Source organism: Vigna umbellata, chromosome 3, assembly GCF_029865625.1.
Source record: "Vigna umbellata cultivar VRB3 chromosome 3, Vumbellata_1.0, whole genome shotgun sequence".
Taxonomy (NCBI): domain Eukaryota; kingdom Viridiplantae; phylum Streptophyta; class Magnoliopsida; order Fabales; family Fabaceae; genus Vigna; species Vigna umbellata.
Genome location: NC_142167.1, coordinates 49362975 through 49384491, shown reverse-complemented (window position 1 = coordinate 49384491; position 21517 = coordinate 49362975). Strand labels below are relative to the sequence as shown.

At 31.3% G+C, this 21517-nt stretch overlaps 2 protein-coding genes across 2 annotated transcripts; one reads left to right on the top strand and one right to left on the bottom strand.

Annotated features, from left to right (window-relative positions):
* Positions 1 to 34: 34 nt before the first annotated feature.
* Positions 35 to 2407, bottom strand: LOC124842588 (micronuclear linker histone polyprotein-like protein). Its single transcript, XM_088108568.1, has one exon. It carries the CDS (start codon positions 1382 to 1384, stop codon positions 200 to 202), a length of 1185 nt encoding a protein of 394 aa, XP_087964694.1. The 5' UTR covers positions 1385 to 2407; the 3' UTR covers positions 35 to 199.
* An 11308-nt stretch (positions 2408 to 13715) lies between these two features.
* LOC124826449 (uncharacterized) lies at positions 13716 to 20284 on the top strand. The gene is made up of 8 exons (XM_047299274.2): positions 13716 to 14126; positions 14433 to 14513; positions 14805 to 14864; positions 15460 to 15503; positions 16002 to 16044; positions 16154 to 16225; positions 16322 to 16423; positions 16488 to 20284. Exons 1-8 carry the CDS (start codon positions 13782 to 13784, stop codon positions 16605 to 16607), a joined length of 867 nt encoding a protein of 288 aa, XP_047155230.1. The 5' UTR covers positions 13716 to 13781; the 3' UTR covers positions 16608 to 20284.
* The last annotated feature ends 1233 nt before the right edge of the window (positions 20285 to 21517 follow it).

The window sequence follows — 21517 nt, the reverse complement described above, 5'->3', positions numbered from 1 at the left end:
CAGGAACTTTCCTTTAGCAACGACCTTCCCAAGAAGTATGAAGTTTCCTCATTTACTGAAAAAACATTAGTACACATGAAAGATAATGGCTAATGACCAAACTACAGAGAATTTAAACCAGAGACTAAGACTACCCTTATGAAGCTACCAGGAAGATGTCTTTTTTTTTCATATGTATTTGATGATGCTACTTACTATATCAGGCTTTGAACATAAAATGTTCATCTCTTTTCCTTGAGCTTCCCCAATTTGAATGGTATCTGAAAATCCACCTCCAACCCTTCATGCTTTTCCTTCCCCTTTTGATTCCTCTGTCATTCACAGTGATTCTACATGACCCTCCATTGGTTAAAACTCCATCCCCTACCATGCCCCCATAAGAACCTCCCCCATCATGTGCCATGAAATTGCCACCTCTAAAAGAAGAGAAGGCATCACCAAGGTTGCTCATCTTTGCAGCAGAAAACTCATGCTTGGATTCTGCTGAGTAATCAAGCTTCAAGTCAATAAAGCTAGACTCATCCATGCCTTTGAAATCACTCTCCCTCAGTGAAAACACACGCCTATTTGCTCCATAGAACCCTGCATCGCCATCCATCTTCTTCCCACCACCCTTGAGACTGAGATCATTGCCACTTTCATAATCAAACAAGAAATCCCTCCTCTCCCCATCAAAACCACTTCTTCTTGGCTCAGCTTCACTGTATCCACTTCTTCTCCCAGATTCCAACATCAAACCCCCATTAACCCCAGAACTCCTTGCTGCAGAAATTGAGCTTCTGGCACCTGACAGCACTGAATCCCCACCATCCTCAGATCCAAATAGCCCTCCCCCTCTGAAGCTGCATAGTGACCTGGACCTAGACACACCCCCTTGATCCACCATCCACATCTCATTCCTATCATCAAACCCAACAACACTTCTCCCACAATCCTTCTCCTTTTTCTTCCTAAACAACTTCCCAATTCTCCAAAACCCACCATGCCTCTTGATCTCAACACAGCTGCTGCTGCTCCTCCTCAACACCACAACCTCCTCCTCCTTATCTTTGGCCTTGTTGGGATTCAAATGCTGAAGAACCGGAGTCTCATGCTTCTCATTCTTCTCATTCTCAATGAGAAAAGATACCCTTCCAACACTTCCCACCTCAACAGTGCACGAATTTCGGTGGGAGGTCATCTCATCAGAGCAAGAACAAGAAGAAAGCCTTTGCTCTCCACAGTCAGAACACACAAGCTTAACCAAACGGTCCTTGAGACAATAAGCGCATATACCAACAGAAGAAGAAGAAGGGTGTTTCTTACATGGGAGTTCAGAGGTGGAGTAGTAGTAGCAATCCATGTCATTGGCGTAAGCTTCCACACCTTTGTTCCTCTCCTTCATGGCTTCAGATGGAGCCTCAAAAATAAAATGAAAAATGGCAAGGAGCTAAGCTCTATGAAAGAAAGAGAAAAACAAGAGAAGGGACCAAATACTTGGCTTGTAGAAGCAGCTTCCCCTTTGAAGCTATGAGTAAAAAGTAGATAATTTGAATGTGAATGAATAAAGGGTGATGTTTAGAGTGAGAGAGAGAGAGAGAGAGAGAGAGGAAGCACAGAGGCGTTTCCTTTACGTTTTCTTTGCAGGAAAAACAGTGATAGGATGGAAGAGAAAAAGGGTGATGCAAGAAAAGAAAAGAAAAAATAAAGCACTAGCTCCTGCAGGCATTATTATGTAGGGAAGAGACTGAAACAGCGAAATTGAGTGAACAAGTGAACAAACTCTTTTCATCACTTGCTACACTTGCATGCATTGCAAATGGTGATAAATACGTGTGTATGCTTGTTTGTTTGAGTGAGCATATCAAACACTATGTCTGCATTTCCCACCGTACACACTTTGAAGTGCCACTTCAAACACTCTCCCTCACACACACCCCTCTCTAACCAAATTTTAAAAAAAAAGTGCATTGGAATCATCGGGTCTTGAAACCCATCAATCTTTCATATGAACTGTCAACAGCATTCTCCCAAGGAGTTCCTCTCTTCACTTGACTTTTTCATGCCATTGGCATAGAGGTTTGACAATAAATCCTACCCCCAATACCCACTTTGCATGTGTCCCCTTGGATTAGTGGTTTCAGAAAGCAACCCTTCATAGTAACATGAGTGTGGCACGCATATTCATTTGTCCACTCTCTTTTTTGCTCCCTACCATCATTCCTTCTATTTATTCTATTCTATTCATTTCTACCCAAACCATAGTCTCTCACAAATATATGTTCCTTCCTCGTCGATCATAACCACGTGTCCCACCGACAGTTCTACCTTGCAGGTCTCTCTCACTCTCATTAACATTCACAACTGCTGTATCACCTTCTATTTTCTTTCCTCCAATTCATTTACAAAATTATAAATCACTTAGACATAAATTATTCATCATAACAATAATTTAAATACTTTTTTATTTCATTTTTTAAAATTGATGACATACATAAAAGTTATCTAGATATATTTAATAATTTTATATTTCTTAAAAATTTATCGATATTAATCTTAAGAATCTAACTATGAATCCAAGTTTCAAATAATAGAAATGAGAAATTAGAACACTATATGAAAGTAAAAGATTCATTAAATCATTGTCTTTAAGATTTTGGATAAAGAATTATGTCAATCCTTATTTGGTTGGACTCAGATACCATTGGTGTTTATATCTTTCCAGTTACCCTTCTCTTCGATAAACCTAACAATGAAAAAAAAAATCAATAATATGATTTATTTTTATTGGTATACTTTTTAGTGGATTTTTTAACGTTAATGTTAAAAATTTAAGCATTAGTTCAAGTCTCACATTGAATAGAAATAAGAAATTATAGCATTATATAAAGGTAAAAAATCTATTAATTCATTACCTTAAAGCTTTAAGTAGAAATAATGTAAATCTCTTATCTAGTTAGACTCAAATGTCATTGGTGTGAACTTCATTCTCGATAAACTCAACAATAAAAAAAGGTTTAATGTCACTTTAGGTTCCTATTTTCGTGTTGTTTTAGATGACGCGTTAGTTTATACATAATTGTGACATGTATTCTGTAATTTTTAAATTAAAAAATTGAGGGTAAATTGGGAAAAATAAATTAAAGGCTGCTCCTTTCTCTGATTTCAATTGCAGAGAAAATCTGATTTTGAGGTGTTCGCGTTTTTGTTCGTCGCAGTTTGGGTTGCTCCGTTGATGGCTTGCGATTTCGATCTCCTTTTCGGCGCGGTGATCTTTCGCGATTAGGGTTTGTGCGGAGGAGTTTTGGGGCTCGCGATGGTGTTGTTTTTGTTTCGTGATGGTGCGACTTTGGTGCAGAGATCTGGTTCGCGTTGTGATGGAGCCTTCACGCGTGGCTCGCGAGGTGGTTCAATGAGGATGATGCGAGCTCACAATGGTTTTTCCCGTGCTTGTGGCTGTTGCGAGATGCATTGGAGGTGAACGGAAAACCGACGAGGTTCTGATGGTGTTCCTACGGTGGTTGAACGGCGTGGTGGCTGACTATGGATTTAGGGTTTTGGTGGGTTGTTCTAATGTTGTTCAGATGGGAAGTCGAAGATGATAATATGGTTTCTATTTGATGTAGGTTTCTGATGCGATGATGGAGGATATGATGTCGCTAACTGGTGGTTGCAGCGAAGCTCGCAAGGAAGAAGAAAGGGATCTGCGATTTAGGATTACATGGCAATTGGGATTTTCTGATTTTTGGGTTTGCAGGTGATGAAGATGAATGTGCGGCGACCATGGAGGTTGACGACAACTGCTTGTGGTCCGACGAGGATGATGGTGGCAGCACAACGTGGCTGACGGCGGCATTGGCTAGGTTAGGGAATTAAGGTTTGGCGACAGCCTGTTATAGGATATTATTAGTAGTCAACCGAACAGCGGAATGTAGGAAGACGCCGAGCAGTGAGGGAGAAGAAGAAGGGAACCGAACTGCTGAAGGCGGTGAGGCTACCGAGCGAGGCCGAGCAGTGAAGAAGAAGGAGGAAACCGAATGGCTGAAGCACGAGAGCCGATCGGTTGAAGATTTTCCAATTTAACTTGATTTTCCAATTCAACACTTAATTTAATTCGATTTTCCAATTTTTCCCTTACTTAAATTATATTTCCACTCTATACACTTCATTTTTTAATTCAAAAATTAAAAAATACAATTCAGTCACGTTTTTAATGTCACGTGATAAAAAAAATTACAGTGTCAGCATGCCACGAAACACCCAACTTAACGGTGTTTGATCAATTTGACGGAAAGCCTTTATTTGATCCAATTTTACAAAAATAAAGACCTAATTGAGATGCCGAAAAAGAAGAGGACCTATTTGAGATTCTGGACCGGAAATAGTGACATTAAACCATAAAAAAAACTCCATAATGTGATTTATCATAACTATTTTCCTTCAATAACTTCTTAATGGTATACTTTTTAATTTTTCTTTCTCGATTTAGAGATGACTTAATTGTGAACAAGCATGATTTCATTGAGAAATGAAAGGTGAGCAATTTGGAGCATGAGTTCATTGAGGCAAGAGACTAGGTTGATCCATCATTGGGGCAAGAGATGAGAGAGGTTTGGCGTGCCGTATTCATTCAATTCTCTATGTTGTCTTTTCCACATAAGTACTGTTTCGTTTCTATGAGGAAGTCTCATGGTAGGAGCAAAGCAAGTTACCCCTTTGGTATCACCATCATAAGAGCTTTGCATGTGGGGAGTGGAAGAAAGAGGCACCATTTTTTTAAGAACAATAAACTGCAAAAGGTATTCTAGTTGTTAAATTAATTGTGTCATTTACTTCTTTATTTATTACCATTATTATTGCATCACCATAATTTTTCTTTTGGGAGGAGTATCTATTTCTATGGCCCATTGGAACTTCAAATGTGTAATATCAACTCCATAAAAAGTTGGATGAACAGAGATCACTCTAATCACTATATTTATTGCTACAAAAAGTATTTGACAAGAACTTATTTCTTTTTTTATTTGGATAGGTGCATATTTAATTGCAAATAGGAAACATATATGGAAAGAGTTGAAAATAATAATAATAATAATAAAAAGTGGTTGAATACTCACTCTAAACTTATAAATATATTTTAAAAGTGTAGCGACTTAATGCATAGTACACTGAGTGTTAACTATCTTTTCTTTATAACATCATTAAATCATAGATTATTGTAGATGATAGAATTAATATTTTTCAATAACTAGTTAAAAAAGTACTTCTAAAATATTTTTTGATCGATGAACACTGTAAAAAAAATTCTATACTAGCAATGTACGAATAATAAATTAAAAAACATTTTTAACAAGATATTTTACCAGTAATAAACATTAAGTTAAAAAAGTGAAAACAGAAAGGAATATTGCCTTAATATATATGTTTTATATAAATCTAGTTAATATAGTTATTTTTACCAGTAACAAATAATAACATGAGATATGAACAACGATAATATTTTATCAATGAGAATCGATTTATTGATCAAACCGACATGTTTGATAAACCGTTAATATTATGTATAACATTGTCTTAATTAACAATAATAGACAAAAATGAGAAAATTATCAATAATAATAAAAATTCTATTAAACCTTTATATTTTTATTCATTTTAAGTCACATAAATTAATTATAGGACCTATTGTTTTAGTTGAAGTAAAAATCTACTTAAATGTTTTCAAAAAGATATTGATAATTTAATCTAAATTATACCCTGTAACCAAATCTCTTAGGAAGTATTTTTGTGTAGGCATAGCAAACTGACAACACAAAAAAGCAGTTTCCACCCTCTTTGTCTCACCAAAACAGGAACTAACTATTATGGCTGTTTGGCAATATCCTTCTACTCATTCTTCACTTTTTTTTAATCTTTAAACATATAAATTAGGATAATAATACTTTCACAACATTTTTTTCATATTATTTTAACATAATATTTTAGCAACATCTACGTGTCAAAATATCATTATCTTATAAATTAAGTTTTAGCATCACTTAATCTTACAATTTGTAAAAATAAGATTTATATTTGTTAATATATTGTAATAGTTTGACTCTTCTTTTTGTTGATGTGAAACTTTTCAATAGTATCATGTTTTTAGCGCTATTATTGATGAGTTGTTAGCATATATAGTAGACTCTTTTAATAGATTTAAAATAAATTTTAAATTTAACAATTCCGTAAAAATTACTTTATAAAATGAGTTTACATTAAACAATTTATATTATTATTTATAATGGACATAAATACTAGGGACTAGGCTTTAATTTTACCAAATAAGATGAGAATTGAAAAGGAGAAATAATTACTTGTCATTTGATAGCCTTACGTTTCTGAATGTCTTTAGAAAAGTTTGATTTTAAAAATGCAAGAGAAAGAAAGAAAAAGAAAAGTTTTATGAATCCATGTTTATAGAAAGATCACAAAGAGGTCATACAAATGAACATGGCTAACTCACTTAATTTGGGTGTTGAGAAAAAAATAATCATTGATGAAGAAAATCAATGAATTTTACTCTTCCTTGAGTTGCTTCAAAACAATCACCAATGTTATCATGATAAATTAGAATTTGGATTTTTTATTGGATAATTTTAATAAAGAAACAACATTAAGAAACTCAAGCTTAATGTATTTTAAACACAATAAAAAAATTTAAATAATAGTAATTATGGTGACCAATTTAAATACTAATTTATAAATTAAAATTATTAATAATTAAAATAATTTTTAAACTAGTCACCATAGTGAATTGATTTGTCACTAATATTAGTTATAAATTTTTTAATTACATATAAATTTAGAAACCATTTAAAGATCAATTCACCGTGACGAATTTAGAAAATATTTTAGTTATATATAACTTTTAATTTATAAATTAATATATAAATTGATCATTATAATGATTAAATTATCTTTGGTAACTTAATATTATTAATTAGAGATTTGTTTTTGTAATGAAAGTATTAAAATTAGTGTATTTTAAAGTTTCAGTATAGAATAATACCTAAACTATTTTCAAGAATTATGTTTTGTCATTAAATAGACTATATACTTATTTTGTCACCGTTTTTTTTTTAATGAAAAATTCATCTAAAATATTATGATTAGTAAAGGGAATATAAGTGTTTCTTATATAACAAAAGAAATTTCACGCTATAAAGATTGATAACCTTTATATGATATTATATATTTTACACAGCTTTCATATAATATAAGAACAAAATAGATATATAATTTAATTTAAGGGTAAAATATAATTTTTAGAAACAAATGAAAAACGAAAAATAAATTTGACTTTAATCATTTTTATCTTAATGCGTATATATTAAATGCATCTTTTTGTGTCATAATTTTAAAACTTAAATTTTATATCTTTTTAGAATATATTAAATAATAAGAGTACAAAAAATATTATTTAAAAAACATATTTTTATTTTAAATAAAGAAATTATTTTGGAATAGAAATTGAAAAGGAAATCTCAAAAGTAATATAATAAAGAGAGAACCATATAAATCACCTAATAGTTTCTGAAACCTATAATTTATAAAAATCTAATTATACATAAACTTTTCAATTTTCTAACATTAAACAATTGTTCACAATTATTGTCTCATAAATATTAACAGAAAACACTTACAGATTGTCAGTTGGCAGCTACTATTATACTAACAGTGATAAAAGAAATGTGTAATTAAATTGTTATAAGAACTAAAAAAGAGAGTGAAATTAAGTTCTGTTCATAAAATTTTCTTGCATAATATGAATTGCAAATTTGAACAGTGGAATGAAAGATTGCAAATGGTGGCAAGCTCAGTTACAGAAGGAGCAATAGAAAGACATAATTGTGGGAATGGCACGCTCCATAGCATGCACAATCCTATTGAATGATTGGGACAAAGAGGCAGAATAGTATATTGCTTAAGCAATGCTGCATTGTCTCACCCTTTATTTTTCTTCCTTATATTCTGTATAGTAAATCTCTTGAGTTTGTCGTAATTTATAAATATTAGGGTAATGATGATGTTTCCTTGGTCTTTGGTCACTAATTATTTTGTTGTGTTTGCAATCAATTAAGGTATAAATGATTTGGGATAGTAATAAAATACACTTACATCGAGCCATCCAACAAAAGTGAAAAAGAGACCCAAAAAAGATAAAAGAAAAGAAAGAGATTTGTCTATGTGCTTTTCTTTGAATGAGAAATGATTAAATGCAATTAACCTACTAAGTTATGGGCATGTTGGCTGTCTGACATGCACTTCTTATGGGCCCATCTTAGTCCTATATTGTCACCAATGCTCTAAGCTGTTTCATAGCTGTTGAATTATTTCTAGTAATATGTAGTAGTTAACTATACTATATACGCAATACCAACCTAGAAAAATACTTATCGATTTTTTTTTTAGTATAGACATGAGCAAATAAAAGTCATCCGAGGTACTTAAGAAATCTTAAACAAATTTGGGTGTATGATTGGATTTTTAAATATATTTTTAATTTGAACGTGAAATTGAAATTTATTTATGTTTCAAACTTTAATATATTTTAGTTTTAAAATTAATGATTTAATTTAACTTTCGTCAACTTTTTCTTAAGTGTTAAATAATACTTTTTGTTGACGTTTTAGCTGTTTAAATCATTTGACACGTTATAGTTTAAATTAAACCATTTGACACGTTATAGTTCAAATGTTAATCTGAAACATGATTTAACATGTAAAAAAAATTTGTTATTGGACTAAAAGAACTGTATTGATGAAGATTATTTTTACATTGGTTCACTCCAATTGAGCTACGTTCAGTCTCCAGTCTCCTCCACAGAGGGTTCCACAATAATCTTCAACAAGATTACAATTGAGTATTTGCACCACTTTTGGCCTTCTTAGTTAGCGAATAACCTCCTGCTACTCTAGACTGGATGATTATTCTCACCACTCCTATAGTTTCCTCCGTCAGCGAATAATCTCTTGTTACCCTAGACTGGATGAGAATTCACACCACTCTTAGTACTAAACAACCTTGCCAAGATTTCCTTAACTCAACTGAGTTCAACAAGTGGTTTAATTCTCATCATAATTGCAATCAATGATTGTTTACAAGTCGTTCAGACTATTATTCTCACAGAGAGAATATGATTACATAATCAATATTAAAATGAAGTTTGAGAGTATTGTCTTTCTTCTTTCTCTCTTTCTTTATTTTTATGCTCAAATATTTTCTTTTTCTTGAGCTCGTGCTTTTCTTTTAACATTTATGAGTTGAGTATAAATAGTCTTTAACTAACATTTTTACTGTAGAAAATATTTTATAAATTTTTTAACATTATTCTTATTCATTATAATTATACATTTATTAGGTTTTAATTATGTGTATCTTATTTTTATTCATAAAATTGTCCAAAAGGATTTCAAAATTGTATAGAAATATTTATTATATATATTCAATTTGTATAATAAGAAAAAGTAAGTGAAAATCATTTTATTATCTTTTATTTAATTAAGGGGTTACCCTATATTGTTTTACAATTAAAAAGTTCAATGGAAGTACTCTATTCTTTTTACCTACATATAAATCATTCTCTTAGCCTTCCTCATAAAATATTTGATTATATTTCTTTTTTACCATATTCATAAACAACAAAGGAAAATTTTGATCCAAACAAACTTAAATATATTTTCTTAGGGTACTCTATCACACAAAAAAGAGTATGAATGTTTTTATCCACCTTATTGTCTCCAGGATGTCACTTTCGATGAACAAGTGTTAAAATCCCATGTCGTACTAAGATTTAAATAAAAAACCAAACTTCCCTAATGAAGAATAGGGAAAACATGAGTGTAAAATCCAAGGAGATGGCTTACAAATGAATGTTATGTCTTAATGAACTCAGCCCACGTAACAATGATGCAAAGATGGGGAATGAATTAAAATGAATGAAAATGATGCATGTAAAAACTACTATGTTTAATACAAGTACTAGTCTAAAATGAGTTAAAATATGTAAAGAGCTAATGCATGGTAGAATGCTGCTAGAATGATTAAAATGTGAGAATGATCATTAAAACTCTTATGAAGATGCAATGGAATGTGTTTGGCCATTTAGAATGCTGAAAAACAAAGCATACGAACGATTTTCAAATCTCTTCGATGAAATGCTTCAAATAACTTAGGATGGAGATTTTATGGATTTGATGAATGATACATGTCTACTATGTCATAATAATGCAATATATGTAATTGGGATGCAAAGAATAGTGCAAAAAGTAAAAATCATGCATGAAAACTGAGCTGGCAATCTTGACTGCACCTAATTCAGATTCAAGGTCGAATTTTAATGCAAATTATATATATGTAATGCTTTGAGCAAATTTAAAATGAAGATTATGGATGGAATATGCTATGTACTCATGAGAAATGAATGCATGGCATAAAATCAGTTTAACACAAATTTGGCATATTTATAGCGTGATAGTATGAAGGTCTAAGAAACGTGAAATCAGATTTTGTGTAATGTAATGACTTGACCAGACTAAACGTGATGCAAACATGATATATGCTATGTGAGTTAATCCTAAGAATATCTCATTGGATTAAAAGATCAATAAAACTTGTTCGGTCTATGGAGGATGATGTTTACCGGGGAGACACAAACACCAAGAGATCTAAGCCTAATTACATAAGGAATTGATGTTATTTTTTACCCAAAACCTTAAGATAATGATTTAATGGGTCTTTCACTATATAGAGCTCTATTTTCTTATTTTTATCCAATGTGGGACTTGAACTCACGTGGATTCCCAACAATTCCACATTGGTACACTCCCCCTCCAGCGGAAGCATTCCTAACCAACCACAATCACAAGTAGTCCTTGGTACCGTCGTTCATCTTAACGGGACTTGCTTATCTGAAATCTTTCACCAGAAAAACTTTCAATATAAGAACCATTATACTCGTGTGAGTTGGTGACAGACAAACCCTAATTTGTAAAATGATAAAACAGAACCAATATTGGAATTAAATGTTTGGTATGCAAAAGCTGAAATAAGAATCATGGAATGAATGCAGATCCATTGATCCATTGACATGTCTTGATGTATAAACAAGGAATGTAAATGCAGATATGAAAAATATGAATATAAAATTAAAATACACTGAATTTAAAGAAAGTTGTAAAACCCCAAAGTAGTAATAACAAAGGTAAAGTAAAGAAACAGAAATATAGACATGGAAACATAACCACAAAACAACTTGAAAAAGAACTTAAAATAGGAAATGTTGCTTCACTCAATGGGTTAGACGTATTTCTTACTCAATAAGACATCTCAAAAACCAACGCTCACTTTAGAATCCTTAGATTCTAAATCATAACCTTAATTTTATAAAACTAAAAAGTTCAACCCATTAAAAAAAGAAGCTAATTTTAAGTCAACAAACATGATGAAAGAAAAATAATACCAACAGAGGAAATGTAGAATGCTGAAAAGCACAAAGAATGAATGAACATGTGCAGAAATAATATAGTGCAACGTATGAACCAAAACGAAAAATCCATATTGAATTTTAATTGGGCAGGAATATTAGAATTTAACATCAAACAGAAAAAAGGGTAAAAAGCTTTAAGTTAAATGTGTAAGAACAGAAAGATAAAATTGCAAGAAACATAAAGGGTGCAAGAAAAATTTAAAGAAAACAGATAATTAATATTGTAATCGGTAGAAGTAAAAGAATAACTGCAGAATTGCATTGAAATTGGAAAAGAAAAACATACACTCTATTGAATTCAAGAGTTAAACTAATGTTGCACTAACCAGTTGAATCCTCTAGAATGCACTATACAATTCGTAAACATTACTCTACATCTACACACTCACTTCGCATTACACAATTCTCTCCATCACGCTCTACTCTGTGCTATCTATATAGGAAAAAACTCTCTCAGACTCCATTAGAGAAGAATGAAAACAATGAATTCAACCCTGGTTAATACGAAGAAGGCTTTTTGGCTTATTGCAACAACTCTAGTCAAACTTTGAATCTCAAAGCTTCCTTGGATTGTTCTAGGCTAACTTGAGTTAGAGGCTTTGAGGTTCCTTAGCCAGCTTCACCTGGTCACATGCCCACGCGGGGATTTTATTCATAGCACGCCCGGTTGACAAAATAAAGATGATGAAAATCAGGATTTGATGATGATATAAGCAAGTCCAAGAACTCAAACATGAAAAAGATATTGAAATACTCAATTTAGTATGTTTGGAAATTAAGCTTTTGTGATAAATCTTATTATGAACGTGTAGGACATTGTTTAGAGTCACAAAGAAGCATTGCACAAGATCACGAAAGTTTTAAATGATTCATAAAAGCTTTGTGATAATCGATTAAATGATTATCCAAATTAATTCAGATTTTTTTAGAAAAGTCTTTATAAATCAATTATCACTCCTAATATCCAATTATCATATTTTTTGTGGTAATTCATTATCAAATCGAGAAAAAGTTTTTTGAAAAATTTTTAATCTATTATCTTCTTAAATAATCAATTATGATCGGTGACAGATGTGATTTGACTTTTCAGCTTCTTGATCTAATTTTAAAAAAAGAGAGTCTATATATTTTTTTTTCTAAACTTAGTTTATAAATAACTTTTCATTTATAGGTTTAGAACTGTGACTACCAAATAAACTCTTTGTATATTGAGTTATTTAGTTTTTAGTTATTATATATAATGAAGTTATTTTTGTTTTGTTTTATGTTTAGTTTGTTAATATTTGTTATTATATATAGTTTTCACTTTTATTTTGTTTTCTTTCATGTTTAATTTGTTAGTGTTTGCTATTATATATAAATTATACATCTTTCAGAATTGTTTTATTTCTTTTTCTCTTAATAAGTTTTTGACCAACTAGTCAAGTTTAATTTGACAAATTATCGTTGCGAAGTATAAATAAGTATTTTTTTTCCTATTATAATCACTTTAGCTAAGCACATATGAATATTATTTCTAATTGTAACCACTCCTAGATAACATCGTCAAGTACTTTTTAAACCTTAGCAATTATTTGCTAGAAACCTTGAGTATTATTTCAGGTCATAGAATGTCTAACACAAAGTTAAGCTTCAAAAATATTTTTTATGTTTACATTATTTTAAAGTCTATTTGCTTTTATCTTCTAATCCCAATCAACACTTATCAAACAAATACAAATGATTATTTGGTGCTCATTTATCTTTTTAGATGGAACACTTGTATGATTTAATTTTTTAGAGAATATCTTTCATATCAAACTTTTCACATCTTATGCTTTGTTAGATTAAACATTTCATCAAAATAGTAAAACTCTTGAAATTTACTCTGACATATAGTATCTCTAATAAAACTCAAAGTTTTAAATTAATTATTAATAATCATTGAATGTAAATTCCTAAGTCTTAAAAAATATTTTTTAATATTATGTAATTTATAAATTATTTTTTAAATTTATATTAGATAAATTTTTTATCTATTTAAAAAATAAAAATAAATAAATAATATAACTTAAAAAAATCATGAGAGAACTTTCTTTGAATAAATAAATTGGCAAAAAGTTTGTATGAGTAATTTTTAGAAAATAAAACATATTTGGGAAAAAAATTCAATGTAACTCCTTTCATATTTTCTTTTTAGTAACTTATTTTTATTTTCTGAGGAAAGTCCAAACAGCAATGGCCATTTCATTTTAAACCATTCTCCACACAACCAAACACGACCTAATTATCCTCCATGATTTCCCTCAAAAACACTCATCCATGTTCGCGCTTCATCTTCTCTGATCCCAAAACCAAGCCACTTCGTCTCTCTCTCCAGCCCCTTTCCCCTTCTCTTCTCTCACTCAAATCCCCACTTTCTCTCTCTTCCAATCTTCTCAGGGTTTCAAATGCTGGAGTTTCAGTTTGTAGAACTGAACACCATGAAGAAGAAGAAAAGAACAAGGGGGTTTCCCCGGAACTTCACGACTTATCGCCAAATGGAGCTGTGTATCAGAAAACGCTGCAATTGGTTGAATGTTCCATGTTTGCTGCACTTACTGGTCTCGTCTATTTCTTGAGCAATTCTCTTGCCATTGAGGTTTGTTAATGTGGATAACAAATGAGCCTTTGTTTGTTTGTGAAATTTTGTTGAGAAAAGAGAGTAACGGGTCTCTGATCTTTTGGTTGGTTTTGATAAAAATTGAATATTTGTTTGTATTGAGGTCTGCCAAAGAAAATCGAGCAATGGGTCTTTTATATATTTTTCTGGGGTGGGGGTTGAAATTTGGTTAATGTTAACAGAAACTCTTACAGTAACTTTATGCTGGTGGAAAAGTTTCAATTCATGTTTTGGATGTTCATTGTTTTTTTTTATTCACTGTTTCGTTTTTGTTTCTGATTGCAGAACTACTTTAGTTGTTTCTTCTCATTGCCAATAGTGATATCGTCAATGAGATGGGGTGTTGATGCTGGAAGGAAAACTCTGGTTAGACCTGCTAGTTGCTCCCCTGTAGATAATTCTTGAAGAGTTTGATTTATAATTTGTGTAAACTATTTTTTCTACTGACATCCAATCGGAGATTACCTTATTCGTTCTATGTCATATAATGTTCTAAACAGACAGTGCATATATATACATGTATATATATTTTATTTTTTTATGCATAAGACAGTGTATATCTTGGTATGTAGATTAAACTTAATTTTGAAGTACTCTTGAATTGTTATTCTCATTGAATTATCACATTTTTTATGTTGCATTTTATTTTTGTTGTAGGTGGCAACAACTATACTTTTGCTTGTCTTGTCTGGTCCAGTAAAAGCTCTAACTTATCTGGTGAGCTTGTTTTTACTTTAATGAACTTACTGAACTAGGCAATAGGACTGTGGACTCTGCCTTTGTGTTTTCATTGCTGTTGCTTTGTGTTTGTTTGCAAAGGAATGGAAGTGTTTTAGTTGTGTGCAAAAAGGGTCATTTTATTAGAAGTGATTTTTTTTTTTATATTTTAGGAGGAGAAAAGTTGTTTAAAAATTAGTTGTAGGGTGTATTTATCATCAAATATGCATTCTTGTAACCTTAGTGTTAACTTGTGTATGTACTACCAAACCAACATATTCAGAGCTGAACATCTCACCTGTGTTATATTTTCTCCCTCTAGAGATGGATGGTAGTGGTAAATTGTTTACTAGAACTTCCACTTAACAACATGCCAACTTATTTACTTAAGAATTAAAAACCTATACCACGGTCCGTTGTTTGAACTGCAGGCATTGTCATTGAGAAATTTAATCTTTACAGTTTTGGACAGCAAAGATTTGCCTCCCTTCATTTTTCTTTTTCACAAATATTTCTTGGTTGTTTATCTTTTGGATGCAAACTGTAGTGAAACTGAATAAAAATGACTTGATTTCTGAATAATTTTTTTGTGCAGCTTAAGCACGGTGTAGTGGGTTTCACAATGGGTACTTTGTGGAGGTAAATTGTGCATAGATTTTATGCTTTTCTAAACTTTGTGAGAATTTCATGATAGTTAATTTTTTAATTTAAGTTGAATTAGCTTTACCTATACCAAATATATCAACTTTCAAAACACAATATTTGGCGGCCTCTGTATGAGAAATCTGGTCTCTGGTATGGTGACATGATGTGCATCATATACATGTTTTTTTCTTTGGATAGGGATGAAAATATTATCATAACTTTTGTATTGTATGTATATATTGTATAATATCATACCCCTATTAATACAATATAGTTCCTCACCCTTTTCACCTCTTTTCAAGCTCTCTCATTGTACATGATGAATCTTTATCTTTTATAAAAACATTTAAATAATAAACAAATATTCAAGGCCCATCACAAGACTGAATGTTTTCTTACAAGGAAGACAAAGATAAATGTTAACCCCTTTCTTTGGTTGAAATAAGCTAAACCATGCTGTAACTGTTTTGCTTTGCTTTTATATCTTGTCAGGTTGGGAGCCAGTTGGAATCTGTCAATTTTCTTGTGCACAATTGTAATATTTGATACCTTTAGCCTCATACATTTTACCCATATTTGAAGTAATTGTTTTAGCTGGTTCTTTTACTCTTTTTTTATGATAAAAATCTTGATAATGTGTGCAGGTACGCGCACTGGGTGCGGTTGGCTTTGTCTTGATATCGTCTTTCTTAATAAGGGAAAACATACTAGCTTTGGTAATCAATTCTAGAATTATCTCCTAATTACAAAACAACTGCTACTTGTGTTTTTCTCTTCCTCTTATCTTATTTTGGGGGAAATGTGGCTTGTAGATCACCATTAACATCCATGCTTCTCTCACATTTGTTCTCACTGCTTCTGGTGTGAATTCTATTCCTTCAATGAACGTGATATATACCCTATTTGGCATTTTGGTACGTCCCTTCTCTACAGAGTCTGTTCTCGAGTCATCAAAATACTAACGTTTTTTTCTTGCAGGTGTTGATCAATAGTGGATGTTTCATGTTTTTGCTCCATTTGTTGTACTCTGTTTTCCTCACCAGAATAGGGATGAAATCTTCACTAAGATTACCAAGATGGTTGGAGAAAGCTATCTGATGCCATATGTGCTAAGGTGCTGCATAATTTTCAATTAAAACATTATTTGTCACTTTTCGGGTTTGAGAAGGGATTGATTGGTGCGGTTGTATATCATTTATAATGGCATAACCATTCAACATCCTATAGAGATACATGATAAAATCCGAATCAGATTGTTGACAGAAACAGTCTTTATGGAAAATAGTGTTACACTCCAAGTATTCAACAGACCCAAATTCCAACACATTGCTCAAGCTTTTATCACAAGAAGCTTGTTCAGCCCCTTTAATAAATAAGCCGAGGGTCTCTAGGGTGCCATTTTTTTCCTGGAAGTTATCAAACCCGAGAATTTAATCGAATAAGCGACTTGTATTCGGAAGCCCGATTGGTAAATTTGTAAGAGTTTTTGAAAAAATAATTGTATTGTTATTTTTCAAACTGACTATATATATCCCAAATTAAATATAAAAGAAAGAAAATCAAGATAAAAGAAAGAAAAACAAAGACACAAATTAAATATATATCCCAACAATTTCAAACTGACTATATATATAATATAATTTAAATTTAAAATAACATAATGTCAGCTTACAAAACTGACATAAAGTAATTGCCACTATAAAATATTTTTTTTATATAGAAATGAGTCAATGACAATAGTTAAACATAATATCCTATAATAAAAAGAGGATAAATAAATACCTTAATCTCAATTAAATCATTTTTATAATTCATTAAAGTAAGTGGTGATGAATTTCACCATTTTCCACAACTAAATCTAATAAGCATTTTGTAGTTGTTTATCTAAATCTTGTAGGCTTTAGTAATTATTTATCGACCATTTATAACATCAATTTACAACTTAAAACTACAAATTTGTATAAAATAAGTAATTTTATTGTATCTAACTGATAAGAAGTAGATACTATCTATAAGTATTGTTAGAAAAAACAAATGTATCCATTTTTACTGACTTATTAAGTTAATTACATATTATATTTTTTTTCATTAAATAAATACACATAGTAACTGTTAGAAACTAAACACCTATCCAATTCTATTAATCATTAATTAAGTTCTCACAAAATTAACAAATTTAAAATTTGTATATTAAGGTTGTATTTTTTTTCTTATTATATTAAAAAATAAAATATGTAAGTAATTGTTGTAACTATGTAAGAAATCTCGAAGTCAAATTGTTCCTTCGTATTCCTTGCTAATGTAAGTCATGTGCATCCTGATGCAATTTTAAATCTCTTCTTGTTTTAGTTATTATGTTCTGCTGTGTTTCTTTCGTTTGATTGATCTCCGAGTGTTTGAAAAGCTTTGAATCAACCAAATAAGGCAATGAGAACATGTTCTAACCTTGGTGATACAATCTGAAGCACTAGAAATCAATTATAGTTTAAATTCTATTTTAAATTGTGAATCTGTTTTTCAGTTGAATTTCTTTGATTCTAGAGCTTTGTACAACTTTGTTTGATGTTGTTGAAGGTTGCAAAAGGTGTAGCAAACCATAACAAGCAATGAAATGCAATATGCATACCTTGGTTGCTCAAAACCATTAGCATTGTGTTGTTTCAGTTTCATTCCAAGCTTTTGACCGTGCTTAAATGTTTGAATTGTGTAATCTGAGTTTGAATCATGCTAAGCTTCATTGTTCTAGCTTAGTTCAGTATAATTAAACTTCCTTGAGTCAATTTCAGTGCTGTTATAGTCTTTGAATCTGTTAAACTTGATTTTCGTGGTGTGTTTGATGAAAAATCTGCATAATTGAGTCATTACAGGTCATTTTTCGTGCTGCAGTGATTTTGTGATGTTAGACAGTTTAAGCAAGTCCAATTTGATGTCTTAAAACTGTTAGAACAATTCAATTAAAGTCAGATTGACCTGTGTGCAATTTAGTGTGTTGAAACCTTCATTTTGAGTGATTTAGGGAACTTGCAAAGTGAATTTCAGTTGCAGTTATGTTTTGAGCCAAAATTGAGTTTAAACAAGTGTATTTTGATGATTTGAAACTATTCAAATGGTTAGTAAACTTGTGCACAAAATCACTTCTAAAACCATTAATTTTGGATCAATTTTGGGAAGTAAAACGGTGATTTAGAGCAGCAGCCTGGTTTTGTGTCAATTCAAAGTTGAAACATGTTTAAAATCATTAAATAAAGTTGCTTAAGTGGTCAGATTTAATGCAGAACCATTGTTGCATCATTTGAGTCACAAACTACCAAACTTAGAGTCATTTTCTTGGTGTAGAGTTCAAAATTAGGTGTTGTTTTGATGAATTTGCTTTTAAATTCAATTTGGATTGCAGCAAGACATGGTTCAGTGGTTTAAAATGGAACTAAATGATTTAAAGAAGTAAAGCAAAGTGCTAAAAAGGATGAAGAACCATGCAACCCAGTCAAAAACCAAAAACATCAAAACTAGTTTTCTTTGAGGCACTTCATCAAACACCTTTGTTTTTTATCAAACAGTTTCAAGTTAAAGCCATTTCAACCTGCATTTTAATTTCTTTGCTTTCTTAATATGTTCCAGCACCTTTCTTAGGATCCATTTGAGTGCCTACTTTTGTTCTACACCTATTTTTATTGCTTTTAAGCTTTTTGGCCTCTTAAGTTGTCCAATTGAAGTCAAATTTTGGTCTTGAAACTGCTGCAAATTGCTAATCTGTTTGGTGACTGTTTTGAATGATTTTAATGGTGTTGTGAAGTCCAATTGGACCATTCAAGTTGCAAAACCCTTCCCCTACCAAGGTAGCATCTTAGGAAGTGGAGAGGGAGCAAAATTATGAGTTTAAAGGGGTTGTCCAACAAGCTGAATTTGCACTTTCCACCAGCATAAAACATTGAAAGTTGACAACTCTATAGCCAAATTTGGAAACACAAGCCAAATAGCCAAGTGATGGTGAGATTAAGTATTTATCACCTAAAAGAAAGTTGCTACTGAAGATAAAACGCCTAAAACAAATTAAAAAGAGTGTTTGTGAGGTTACACCTAAAGCAAAATTGTCTTGACCGAGAGAATTTTGTTTGAGTTTCCAAGTGCTGAAAAATTCATTTTGCCAAATCTGAATTGTGCCTTTTTTAGTGAGACTTTTACAATTTCTAATTTGAAAAGAATTTGAAGTGATAAAAAGGGTTTTGAATTAAATTGTTTGATCAGGTTTACAACTTAAGGTGCAGATTTTAGCAACCTGAAGTTGATCAAAACAGTTTCACCAAGTCTTGATTAGATAATTTTGCTTTTTTTTAACTAGCTAATTTAGTTTTGTTTAGTTTGGAATATTTGGTGGCTATAACAGTGCAGGTCTGTGAAGTCTTAAAGGAAGACTTTGAGTTGATCCTTGATATAGGAAATGTGGAGATCATCAAATTTCCTTTTGATTGCATCTCAATTATTATATCTAAGTTGTTCCAGAATAGAAAACATTTCTTGCACTAGCCAATTTTGGTCTACAAAAATGTGAAACAACAATGTATAAGGGATGAAGGACCCAAACAAGCATGGAAGCAACTCAACAAGTTTCAAAGTAGTGCATACATGGAGCAATAATGTAGTGTAGCTTTGGAATTCTAAATTTGTAATTTGTGTTAGATTTAATTTTCTTTTATTTTTCTTGTAAAAGGTCATTTCAATGTTTGGAAGAGTCCTTGATGTAGTTGTAAGCATAGAAAACCATATATTCTTGAACATATCATCCTTGATGTACCAAACTAATATCATCCTTCATATTGAACATAAGCATTTTTTTTAGTTGTACAAAACCAGCTTCAGAAATAACCACATCAGAATGAGTACATAACCAATTAGTGCACCAATAAATGTGATAAAATTTATCTTCAAGAACCACTAGATTTGTTCTACATAACAATTTTAGTTGTACATAACCAGCTTCATAAATAACCACATATGAATGAGTACATAACCAGTTACTGCACCAATAAATGTGATGAAATTTATCCTCAAGAACCACTATATTTGTTTTACATAATGAGTTTCATACTAGACCACAAACCCTTGATTGGATAACCACTTATTGGACTAACTAATATGATCCTTCATATTCAATTTAAGCATTTTTGTAGATGTATATAAACAGCTTAAGAAATAACCACATACAATTGAGTACATAACCATTTACTACCAATAAATATGATAAAATTTATCCTCAAGAAGCCGTAGATTTGTTGTATATAATGAATTTCACACTACACCACATACCCTTGATTGGATAACCAGTTACTGCATCAAACTCATTTGATCCTTCATATTGAACTTAAGCAGTTCTTTAGTTGTTCAAAACCAGCTTAAAAAATAACCACATACGAATGAGTATATAACTAGTAATTGCACCAATAAATGTGGTGAAATTTATCCTCAAGAACCCCTAGATTTGTTCTACATAAGGAGTTTGATACTACACCACATATCCTTGATTGGATAACCACTAACTACACCAAACTCGTTTCATCCTTCATATTGAACTTAAGCAGTTTTTTAGCTCTACAAAACCAGCTTTAGAAATAACCACATAGTAATGAGTACATAATCAATTACTGCACCAATAAATGTGATGAAATTTATCCTCAAGAACCCCTAGATTTTTTCTACATAAGGAGTTTGATACTTCACTAAATACCCTTGATTGGATAACCACTTACTGCACCAAACTCATTTGATCCTTCATATTGATCTTAAGAGTTTTTTAGTTGTACAAAATCAACTTCATATATACCACATAGAAATAAGCACATAACCAGTTACTGCACCAATAAATACGATGAAATTTATCCTCAAGAACCACTATATTTGTTCTACATAACAAGTTTCATACTAGACCATAAACCCTTAATTTGGATAACCACTTACTTGACTAACTAATATGATCCTTCGTATTCAACTTAAGCATTTTTGTAGATGTTCAA